Source organism: Electrona antarctica (genome assembly GCF_951216825.1).
Source record: "Electrona antarctica genome assembly, chromosome: 15".
Taxonomy (NCBI): Eukaryota; Metazoa; Chordata; class Actinopteri; order Myctophiformes; family Myctophidae; genus Electrona; species Electrona antarctica.
This window is the reverse complement of record NC_136796.1, coordinates 23,931,274-23,943,906: the sequence shown is the minus strand read 5'-3', so window position 1 is coordinate 23,943,906 and position 12,633 is coordinate 23,931,274. Positions and strand designations below refer to the sequence as shown.

Sequence of the window (12,633 nt, the reverse complement as noted above, 5' to 3'; positions counted from 1 at the left end):
TAGCTCATAATGTAACAAATAAATTCCCTTCAAAACACCCCTTTAATGTAAAGTTTGATGTGGTCTTCATAGACTAGTGCAGTGGTTTTCAACCCTTTTCATGTCGAGGCCCATTATTTATGCTGCATTTGAGCCACAGACCTCCATTTGATGACATTTAGCCTAAATTGAGCCTCATATTTTGGTATCGTTGGATAAGAATGTCCACAATTCCATCCTCTATTAATGTGGTACCATTAGGAGAAATAACAGGTAAACGATCAAAATAACAATCCTTCAACATTCTCTTATGTAGACTTCTTGTAAATTATATGTATAACAATAATTTAACTCCTGAGAGCGTAAAATGAAATCCAATGGCCATTTGGTTTAATTTTACGCTCTCAAGAGTTAAAGATCTAATAAGGGTCTGTTTGCACTGGACTAGTGCAATAGCTTGTAGCTAGGTTATGTATTCTGATCTGAAATCATTAAAGTTGCTTCTAATATGCTTGTTTTTTACATGATTATATTTGTTGCCAACATATATTACTGACACTTGAAAGAGAAAAAAAAGTGAGGTCTTCTAGTATTTTGCATATTCCATGACCTACAAATCATGTCAGAAAAGCTTTTCATTTATTCAAACAAACTAGAAAATGTTTACAACATTTACAAATGCTGAAAAGAAAATATTTACAACCTGCACATACATGTTATTCATAATCATAATTACAATACTAGAAAAACAAACACTTTTTGTGAGTAACTTTCTGCTAGTCACTAAATGAGTTGTAAAATAGTCACAACTCAATAAATATCCTTGGGAAATCACTCACACAAGCAGTCACCCATCCATCTTTAGGGCTTACAGTACATTATTTTCACAAAGTGTCAAATCGAACACCAGAAAGAAGTAATTGGAACAATCATGACTCCTTGTCCTTCCTTCATGTTTAGTTATCTTTCTGTAATTGGGAGAGAACGATAGATAAGTTACAGAAGAGAAGTAACAGACATAGGCAAAACATGTTCTAAGATTTCAGAAGATAACAAATAGCCTCATCATTACAGTAGAATTACCTTGTCCCGGCTAGCGTCATCTGTGCCTATACAAATCCACACAATGTTGATAGTTAGATACCCAATATGATACATCCTTTATGTTATTATTGCTGTGTTAAACAGTGAATAATAGCAGTGGTAATATTACAAATAGTTCATATTACAAATATAGTGTATTTTTCTTTGTATTATTTCTTACCAGAGCTACTGAAGGTCCAGGAGACAATTTTAATCAGACCATAGAGCACTAATGCCACACCAACCATTGCCATGGCGTCTTCAATGGAAGGACTGCTGACCCCTGCAAGGTAAAAGCTACATATAAGCAACATAAAGGGAAACAAATATAGTGTAGAATTGTACAGTGTTAACATTGCTAATGAAAAAAGCAACTGAGAATTTGAATCCATGAGATAGACTAGAGGCATGTTCACAGTCATATTTCCGACTAGTTACATTGACATTTGAAAGACTAAATGATATTACATATTTTTCTTGTGGGCAAGTTCTCTATTGTAGCTACTTTGTTACATTCAGCTGGCATATTTAAACACTTCCAACTGATGGACACAAACCTAATTTGCATTGACTGTAAAAGCTTTTACTCAGTGGAAGCACATCTCCTGTAATAAAGGCCAGGCCACACCAATGCAACTAGTCGCAACTGCCATTGGGGATAATGGTTAAGTAGTTGCATGTTGCAGGGAGTTGCATTGGCCAGTTCACACCAATGCAACAAGGAATGAGTTGTGACTATTTTACAACAATGAATGAAACAAGTGGCCCGACACTTCCACTCTCTGCCTTAGGTTGTGACCAGGCTTTTCTCTTCGCAGATGAGTAAGGCTGGGACCGAGGCTATCTCCAATGGCAGTTGCAAGGAGTTGCATTGGTGTGGATTGGCCTTAAAACTGTTGTGACTGGTTGCATTTGTGAGGTCAGGCCTCACCGATGACATTGAGGGCAACAGCAGCTCGTCGTGTGCCTCCAGGATGGACGGCCACGCAGACGACCTCCCCCCCTGTACCTAGGCCCAGTTTAGCCATGTCCAGGTCCAGTCTGGTGTTCTGACTGTAGGTGCCGTCCCATCCCTGCCTGTGACTGGTGACACTGCCTGTTCCCAGGGGCCTGGTGTTCCCATCAGCCCCCTTGTACTCCCAGCTGAGCTCCAGAGAGAGAGGAATGAAGCCTGATGCCTCGCACAGCACCGTGACCACCTGGCCAGGAAAGGAGAGTGGCAGCGGCGAGGGATAGATGGAAAGGGATGGAGGTTCTGGAGGTAGATAGTGAAGAGCGGATAAGTAAAGAAACAACACAGAGTTTAATAATAACATGGCCTCCATGTCTAATCTTTAGCTATAGTAAGTTATTAATGTATGTGTGCAGTGTTTGCACCAAGCCGCACAACTCCCAATGCAATATTCTGTGGTGAAGCTGCACTATATAGGCTGGCTGCTGGTGCTTGTGTGCATGTCCTAGTGGCGTGGTGGCGGTCTACCCTTCATGTCCTAGTGGCGTGGTGGCGGTCTACCCTTCATGTCCTAGTGGCGTGGTGACGGTCTACCCTTCATTTGGCCAAATTGAACTAGCAACCATTATTATAAATAGTTCACCAATAACATTGCTTCAAAAGAACAATGTCGGTTGCAAAAAGAGTTTCACCGGTGACCAGAGAAAAAATAAAATCGAATCATGTGGATCCTCGTAATGGCTTGGCTCCAATGTGCCTAATTGATGAAAAGTTTAATATTTGTATTAAATATTTGTATATTTGTAGTATCAATCTCCCCACACACACACACACACACACACACACACACACACACACACACACACACACACACACACACACACACACATTTTGTTACTTACTGTAAGTAAAAGTATTAAGACTGCAATGTAGAAATACTCTGCTACAAGTAAAAGCCTGGTATTCAATTTAATACATTTACTGTAAATTGATTTAATTACCTATTTCACAAGTTTTCAAATATAATCATTTGAACTACAAGCTCATAACGGTCGGCTATATTATGAGCTTGTAGATCGTCAATTTTAAAATTGACGCCCCAAAGTATAGGGCTAAAATTTGAAAATAATCCAGTAAAGTAAAAATTCCTCAAATTTGCACTTAAGTACAGTACTTGCAGCCTTCTTATCAGACTCAGTGGAGTGGGCGGGGTCTATGGGCTGGAAACCAGGCTACAGTACTTGAGTTCACTTTCCACCACTGGTCCTATTTTATCACCCCTGCTTACCCACAATCTCCAAATGCACTGACACCTCAGCCAGGAGGTAGGGCAGGAACACGGAGCAGATGTACGTCCCGGCATGGCGCACCTTGGCCTCCCGCAGAATCAGCGACGCGTTGCCCTTCTCGTGGAGACCCCCAAAGTCCAGCGTCGCCCCTTCCTCCCCGGTGCTGGCCAATTGGTCGTTTTTGCCATCGTAGGCCAGGACCAGGCGGCCGTTACCTCGGAACTGGTAGTGCCACTCGACGGCGAAGCCCGACCCGGAGAGAGGGGAGGAGGGGTCGGCCCACAAGCTGCAGTCCAACAACGCTGGCTCCCCGAGTCTGACCTGTACCGAGACGCTCTTACTGGACACACTCAAAATCACTGTGGAGTGTGGAAGGAGAGTAAAGATAGAGAGGAAACATGTAAAAGGCTAAGAGAAGTGAAAGAAATGCAATAATGATATTATTATTAATATAAAATGATTGACTGATGCAGCCTACAATGGCCAGCTTGGCTGGCAATTGTAGATTTCTCCAGTCTTGTTAAAGCAATAGTTCACCCAAAAAAATACTTAATTTTCAATTAATTACAAACCCCATGAAGCCTTGAATTCATTGTTTCTTTTGTTTTTGTCGCATTCCAAAACCAATAATTTGATGACCGGCGGAGACTCAAATGAATGTCAATTGAGTCTCCTACCAGAGACTCCACCAGTCATCAAATACTAAATAATCTCTGTGAATTCAAGGCTTCATGGGGTCTGTAATTGATAGAAAATAAGTAATTTATTTTAAATAGATCTCATGCCCCAAAAGGTTGCTCATCCTTGCTCTAGTGTCTAGTCCATTCTGACAATTTACCGCTGGGCTCTTTGGTTGCAGTGGGAGCGCGCATGACACTGGACACTACTAGCTGTCTGTCGGGGTACTGCACAGCGGCCGAGAACCAATCAGCTTGCAGGTAGATGGGATTGAGGGCAGACCTAAGGGCAGACTCAGTGAGCGAGGCAGCCCAGTCGATGCTGGAGGGATGAGGCAGGAAGGGGTTGATCTCACACTGGGGCTTTTGGATGGGGCCTCTGGGAGCATGGAGAGTGGGGTGGCAGAGAGTCGCTTCAGGGTCTGAGGATGTAAGAGTTAGCAATGAAATTACAATAAAAATGATTAGCTTTTTCTTTATTACAAATAAAGAAGTGAATGTATATTACGTTGTATATTTTGTATATTCGAGAAATGAAAATTTCTAGTTTAGATGTTAAAGGAAAAAGGGCACACAAAGGAGTTTCATCACAGATCTTTGATCAAATTAGACACACTATACAGTGTGTACTTACAGGTCTATTTGTTTGTCTTTTACTTTTTTGTTGTCATGTTTTTTTTTGTTTTTTTGCTTCTTTTTTTTTTGACTGTGCTCATGAGCAGCAACCACATGTGAATGTGTGTAACTGTATGACTGAAAGAGAGAACAAAAGAAACACGCACATTAAAACTAACCAGTGATATAGTAGATCATCTCAGGGCTGATATCTGAAGGCAGCTGGTGTGGCATGTCTGTCGGCTGGTGGTGTGCATCTGTACTGATGTGTAGCAGGGACTTCTCCTGGCTAGATGAGAGGCCAGAGCTCTCCTTCACAAAAAAACACTCCAACACTGGACAGCTGCAGGCATAACCTGGGAGGTGGTCAGGGGAGGGGAATGAAGGAGAAGGATGTGAGCATTGCTTACAGTGTCTGTTAAGTTTGTAACGCAGCTAAACGCTACACCGCCATTATCTTTTAACACAAGAGAACTTTGTATTTGGTAAATTGGTGATAAATTAGTAGCTTAAGTTGGGTTCAATTGCAACTGCTTAACCCATTTAGACCTGAGACCAATTCTAAAAATGCTTCTAAATCCAGTTTTCTGAAAAACTTAAAATTTGTATTAAAAATGTCAAAATAAATGATGTTTCAATAATTAAATATATAGGCGCAACAGCTAATGTGACACAGAGGTGTTCCCGGCTTGAAAAATACAACAACGTATAGGTGTTCAAGAAGAATGTTACAACTAATTTGTAAATGTACAGTAGCTTGTCATTCCATCATTGATTTGAATTCTATGTGTTTACATATTGCGTTATATTTCTTTCCATGGCTTAAGTTACACAGCCAAACACAAACCTGCTTTGCTCTCTAGGGTTATTACTACAGCTGTGGATGTAGGTCTGCCGATGGATGGTGCTGCCACATCTGTCACTGTCCCATCGGTGGTGGCGTTGAATTATTTGCTAATCGATGCATGTCTCTTATTTTACGACGCACGTCTCTTGTTTTACGCATGTCTCTTATTTTGCAATGCACTTTAGATACATCATTAATTATTCATTACCTTTTTATGCTGATTAGTTACATATCATGCACATTATGTGTCTGAGTCCTCTCCCCCTCTCCACTTTCCCTATATGAATGAATTCAATTAATGAAATATATATTTTGTATTCTTCTTTTATTATTATTTATTATTCTCTTATCTTCTCAATGCAATGATGGCTCTGCACAATCAATAATTGTACCCATATTAGTACCTGTGACATGACAAATAAAGATTGATTGATTGATTGATTGATTGATTGATTGATTGATTGATTGATTGATTGATTGATGTGACGTGTTTGTCCACTCTGCATGGTGAAAGTTGTCACACACACACACACACACACACACACACCTCCCTATCCGTTCTAGACCGGATATGCAAACTGCGACTCGCAGTCTGTAGTAGCCCCCTAGTAGCCTATCCCTTGAAGAGAAGAGCATAGACATATTGTATCTTATTACCTAGAGACCAAGGCTCTGCTAGACTCATAGGTTTGCAGATAGATATGGGGAAGTTAAAGTATCAGTTCAGTAGTAAGATCAGATGAAGTAGGCTAATTGAATGCACAATGCCCTGTGCTGCTACGCCATGTACATAAACAACATTGTAGCTAAGCTATAATATTATTATTATTGTATACAAATCGTGTTTCATCATAAAAGCGTGGCTACCACGACGTTTAGGTAGAAATAATGCTGTAGATTCATTTGTAAAAAATAAAAATAAACACTTTTTTCGGTGAAACCAAAACGCGCTAGATCAGGGACAGAAGTCTGAGTGCAGTCCACTTATTACAACGCGATTCTATATTATAATTCACTGAATTCAGACACCACATTATGCAAAACAACTGTTTCCACTGGACGCTGATCTTTGACTGACAACTTTTTAAACATGAAATCAACAACTCACAACTGTACCTTGGATGAAGAAGCAGCAGAACGCAACTAGGGCCAGCTTGTAGAGTGTAAAGATGTTAGACATAACTTCACTAGACAGTCTCTCTAGTCTCTTCAGTTCTGTCAGGTAAAGGTCAGAGCAGAGAATAATAACTTGTTTGATCGACTGCTATTCACCCACCACTGCATTTTACTTTCTCTTTGTCCATGGGTGCATAACCTCGCGTCACCAGGCTTTCCACAATGGGTGCATGCATGGTTAAGGATTCATTCCTTCTCTTCCACCGGTAGATGGCGTGCTAATATAACATAGACAGCAGTCCGTCCAATTTCCCAACACCACCAACATTTGTAGTAGCCTACTGTATTTGCGACAGCAGGTCGCAGTTTTTTTTGATTGAAGTATTTATTAACAGTTTTCAGAATTACAGTAGCCTACATTTCAAGCACAACTCAATACAAAAAAAATGTTAACTGTGGACGACTAACGGTGACGCTCACACCATAAAGCTTAAATGTAATCCTCAATTAAAAATTTACTCATTAATTAAAGGTAACCATGATTCCGGGACAAGGTTTAAACCATAAACGGCTTTAAACTTAATCTTCTTCAGGGAAACAGGGGTTTTAACTGTCTGCCAAATCCTAATCCAATCAGTCACTGTCACGACATGCGCTCACTGAAAGTCATATTTCACACTGTCTACCAACAGCACTCTGCCACCCGCTGTATCTTTCACACTGTCCCTGACACTCCCATTCTCTATCTTTGTCTCATTTTCTCACTATAGTATCTGTAACCAGGTTTTCTCATGCCAAAACTAAAACTTATTTGAATTGAATTGAGTGTAAAAGGGTAATTGAAAAATATGTTACAGTAACCCAAAGACCAATGACCCTTATACACTCAATTGTCAGTTCAATTCAAATGAGTTTTATTGGTATGAGAAAACATATACGTTTACATTGCCAAAGCAGTTGAAAATGGGAACTTTCCTTCCTTTCCATCACGCACGCACGCACCGCAGCCCCCCCCCCCTCACACACACACACACACACACACACACACACACACACACACACACACACACACACACACACACACACACACACACACACACACACACACACACACATATCGGTGATATGATTACCTCAGCCCCTCCCAAAATAACTAATAACTAAAAGTACAACACTTCATACTGTAGGCCTACATGTATGCATACTTGGACAAAGCCCATGTCAGACATTTGAGTTGTTAGAACACACACCACACCATAGTATACTCTTCAGTCTTCATAGACCATGTAGATTATTCAGAGATGTACGGTGTGAAAGAGATTGCTCATGCAGGATTAGAAAATGTCTTAATCTTAATCTCATTTGACTTGGTGATCATCTTGTTCTTGTGTTTTATTTGATTTGATTTGCTTTGTCTGTTTCATGCCCTATACTGTAATAGATCAAAGCATTGTTAATAAATACTTCAATCAGTCAATAAATCATGCATTATTGTTCTGTTATGCAGGGCTTGACATTAAGGCTTGTCCTGTTGACCGGGACAAGTGATAAATCTTTCCGGACAAATTACTTTTTTGTTGGACAAGTTACTCCTAGTTTCACTTTTTCTGTGACGCTCCTAGTGGCTGACATCATGGCTAGATTATTACATGAAACATTTAAAACATGTTTTAAAATCAAATCAAAATGAATAAAGATCACACCTGTGTGAACTGAGCGGTGCAACTATACGTACTGTACTGTATTACTGTACTATATACTCATACTACTCCTACTGTACTTGCACTGTACTACTCGTACTGTACTACAATTTACAATTTAGGCATTTAGCAGACGCTCTTAATCCAGAGCGATTTACATTAAGCAAGAACAAAAAGCATGGGAAATGGGAATACATCACATATATAAAAAGCATTTATCAAGAAACATGCGTAAGCTATAAGAACGTAATTAGAACATATCTATATATAATGACACTATACATATAAGCTATACATATATATTATACTATGCTGTACTGTTATTGTGCTGTCTACATGACATAAGTCTGTTTCAAATGCTATCTAAGTCTAAAAAGTGCTGTCTAAGGGGGTAGGGTAAGTGCTATGGGCCATGGTGGAGTCTGAAAAGTACAGTCATACTGTACTGTACTACTCATACTGTACTGTACTACGTGTACTGTACTGTACTACTCATACTGTACTGTACTCTACTACTCATACTGTACTACTCGTACTGTTCCATATTCAAGCGGACATGGAGACATATAGGGACCCACATTGCTGTTCCTTGGAGTGACTAGCACCATGCAAAAACTGCAATCTGTACTGTACTGTACTGTACTGTACTGTACTGTACTGTACTGTACTGTACTGTACTGTACTGTACTGTACTGTAGTCATACTGTACTCGTACTGTACTGTACTCGTACTGTACTGTATGGGTACGGTACTCTGTACTGTACTAGTCGTACTGTACTGTACTAGTTGTACTGTACTGTACTACTTGTACTGCACTGTGCTGTACTGTACTACTCGTACTGTGCTGTACTGTACTCGTACTGTACTCATACTGTACTGTATGGGTACTGTACTCTGTACTAGTCGTACTGTACTGTACTAGTCATACTGTACTGTACTACTTGTACTGCACTGTGCTTCTTTGTTGTTTTTCTTCTTTGTAATTATTTGTTTGGTCTGTACTGTACTGTACTGTACTGTACTGTACTGTACTGTACTGTACTGTACTGTACTGTACTGTACTGTACTGTACTGTACTGTACTGTACTGTACTGTGTTTGAATTTAAAATGTATTTGTGTGTGCTCGTGCTTCGGACAAGTGACTTTTGTGCCTCAAAAAGTTAATGTACTGCATTATGTATTTTCTAAACTTGGGTTTCATTTCAGAATTTCTGTCTATATTTTTCACAATATCATCAGTTTCTACCTTCTCACCTTGAGGTAACCTTGTGAGGAATATTGGAATACCACCCCTATTCAGATGTAAATCGCTAGTCTCGATGGCCTGGTTCCCTTGTTTGACAGTATAATCAAGTGTCCCTTGTCGGGTTGAAACATTTACAAGGCTTTTGCATGACTGCATAATGAAGTAGCTGTTTGTGTTCCTTCCTGGGCTTGGCTAGTCTTTCTTGTGACACCCCGGACTGTCCTAAACAGGCAAAGAGACTTTCATTGCTCATGTGTGGAAATGCAGTTTCTTTCTAAAATGTTGCAGCATCATTGTATCTACATTGGGTTCCTAGACTTTTAATACTCAACACAGATGTATTGTTTTTCATCCAGGATTGGGATTATTTTTTTGCCAATGTTTAATATGATATGCAAAAAGAAGATGGGCAAAACAACACAATAATACTGTCTAGGTATGTTACTATAGATGTAAAGCTTATTTTAATTGACACAAAATATTACAGTATGTGATAGCGTTTATATTAATTATGGCATTTTTGTGACTTTACATGATATTTTGTTCAGAGGCAAAACCTATCAAGGCCCAAAAAAAATTACAATTTAATCAAAATACTTCAGACCTCCACATGCGTTTGTTGAGTAAAGCATGGGAGTAAAACGCTGTCAACGTTGCCGATGGGCAGCATCAGTGTTATGTTTTTTCTTCTTCCAAAACATGATTATTTTCATACAATGGAAAGTCTGTTGAAAGAGACAGGGGACAAAACACAGGAGAGGGTGGAAAACAGTACACATATAGAACATAGATAGATGTGTTTTGTAATAATTATGGGTAAAGAAAACAAAGATACACAGAGATGCAAATGAAAGCAGGGAGTACAAAAACAAACACATGAGCACCAAATATTCCCATCTGAGCCAGTGGCATTGGTTTGTGAGAGATTATGTGCAATGAAGGAAACAGAAGAGTGAATGGCTATAAAACAGCTTCATGTGCAGGGTGGACTGAAGCAAATGTGTGTGGTCTGACATGTACATAAGTCTCTGAACTTTTAGCCTCGGTAGTCTGTACCCAGACTTTTATTTTCGTTTGCATTTGTGAACTTTAAACTTCTTGACAAATGCAAAGTCATAAGAATAGTTAATGACAATGACACTGTGCTACAAAGCCTGGAATGCACTTTCTCCTCAACTGCTCTACCATGTTTAATAAAAGTGTGTGCTCTTATTATGGAAGACTATGCCAGCCATAAGTGAGTGCATGGAGTGAGGGCTGGAGTGAGGCAGAGCCATACGTATGAAAAAGTGACACATACCCATACGAATAAAGACAAGAGAAGACCATGTTGATGCTATGACATTTGAACACATCTGTGCAGAGAGGCTAGGTCTGGGGTCATTTTTTATACAGGTAAATCCCATTGAGATCAGGATTCTGTTTTACAAGGGAGCCTTGTAATTTATAGCCTAAAAAGATTGCCTTGATTCTAGAATCAATGTATCAACATTGAGCACCCTTTTGGTTTGCCAAACTCTCAGGCATTGTGTATCTGTAGATTGGACTATTGTGAAGGAGTCAAGAGAGCGCTTCCTTGACAACCACTTTTATTCCCAAGCTGGCCAGATCACCATGATGATACAGGGCTGAGCAAGAGGTGGGTGGGGGAGCAGGAAAATGGAATTAAAGAGAGGACAAAAGGAGAGACAGTAGTGTGAGAGGGGGTGAGCAAAAGGTAAAGAAAGACGTTAAAAGAAAGATGTTAAATTGGATAACAGAAGGACTGATACTGGTGAGAGAGAGAGAGATAAGAGAGAGAAAGAGAAAGAGAGAGAGGTCTGCTGATTAGTCAGAGAACATTACTCTGACGCAACCTCTTCAACACCCCCCCCCCCCCGCCAACTAGCCAGTAGTACAGTTCCAAATATTGTCCAAAATTAGGCCTTTATTTAAAACTTGTTCAATTTTAAAATGTATGCAGTGTTGATGTGTGTGGGTACAATTATTCATGATCAAATGTTATGTTAGCTGCTAATACAAGTACAATAAATAAATAATACTTTTTTTTAAAATATATTTTTCATCCCACGATTTTGTAACCCATTTTTCACCTCTGTGTCAATTATCTAATGTGATCCTGGGCTCTACACACCCTCCGCCAACCTGGGGAGAGCAACAGACTTGAACTCATGCTTCCTTCATGCGTGAGTGTCCAAGTTGCTCCTTGACAGGGGGGAGTTTCCCTGGTTGGACGTAGCACTTGGAAGGAACACGTTATTCCAACCAGTTCCTTTCCCCTCCATCAGGTGCCCCGGCTGGCCAGGGGGAGGCAGTTTAGAGACCAGGATTACTGCATGTTTTTTGTGAGGGTACCTACCCTAGGGGATAAAGAAGGGAATAAAGAATACTTTAAGGAGATTTTGGTCACATCAAGCACTTTAGATCTAGAATAGACCAATTGCATGTTACTCTGGGTCAAATATTACCATATAGCTGTGGGATTGTGCGTTTACACAATGCTAGTGCTGTACTTGAAGTTGGCCCAGTGTAGACTAGGGAGAGCTGCAGTGTGGCCTTGTTTAGAGGACATCCTTTAAATGGAATGTCACATGCTCAGTCAGTTCCTCATATAGCTTTTAAACACTCTCCAAACATTATGTGAGACTTCTGATTAATAGATTATTGTTTTTTGAGCTGCATTAGACCAGTGGTCATGACCATCTTGATACTAATTAGTAGCTTAAATGTTGTATGAAAGCTAGTAGACCATGCTACAGTACAGTACAGTACAGAAGGTGTTCTTGTACAGTTAACAGCCAGGCCAATAATGACTAAAATGTCATGTAAATAAAATAGCATTACCTTTGCATTGAGGTATGAGCATTATCAACTGGAAGGTCTATTAAAAGGTTTAAATGTTTTTTGTTTTAGTTATTATTATTTACCATACACATTCATTAGGCTATATATCTCTGCCTCTTAACTTGTCACTGGCGAAAATGGAGATAACCAGAGCCATAGAGTAAGTTAGTAAGAGATAACAAAACACGCACGCGCTGACACAGAAATCAAATGCTCTTTTTGAGAGTTAAATAGCGCGGACCCCACCCCTTCCAAAAAAAAAAAAACATTATTCATCGATATGG

At 39.8% G+C, this 12,633-nt stretch overlaps 1 protein-coding gene across 2 annotated transcripts; it reads right to left on the bottom strand.

Annotated features, from left to right (window-relative positions):
* Window positions 1-607: 607 nt before the first annotated feature.
* LOC306938558 (tapasin-like) lies at window positions 608-6,785 on the bottom strand. 2 transcript variants are annotated; one of them, XR_013791749.1, is made up of 8 exons: window positions 6,559-6,785; window positions 4,775-4,951; window positions 4,142-4,402; window positions 3,303-3,662; window positions 1,994-2,317; window positions 1,244-1,359; window positions 1,063-1,088; window positions 608-947 (listed from the first exon to the last, which is right to left on the bottom strand). XR_013791749.1 is itself a non-coding variant. In XM_079522784.1 (8 exons), the coding sequence occupies exons 1-8, from the start codon at window positions 6,620-6,622 to the stop codon at window positions 936-938; spliced, it is 1,326 nt and encodes a 441-aa protein (XP_079378910.1). In that variant the 5' UTR covers window positions 6,623-6,784; the 3' UTR covers window positions 608-935. The 2 variants fall into 2 exon arrangements, 1 of the variants encoding a protein (XP_079378910.1); XM_079522784.1 differs by having other exon boundaries at window positions 1,244-1,345; window positions 6,559-6,784.
* Window positions 6,786-12,633: the final 5,848 nt, after the last annotated feature.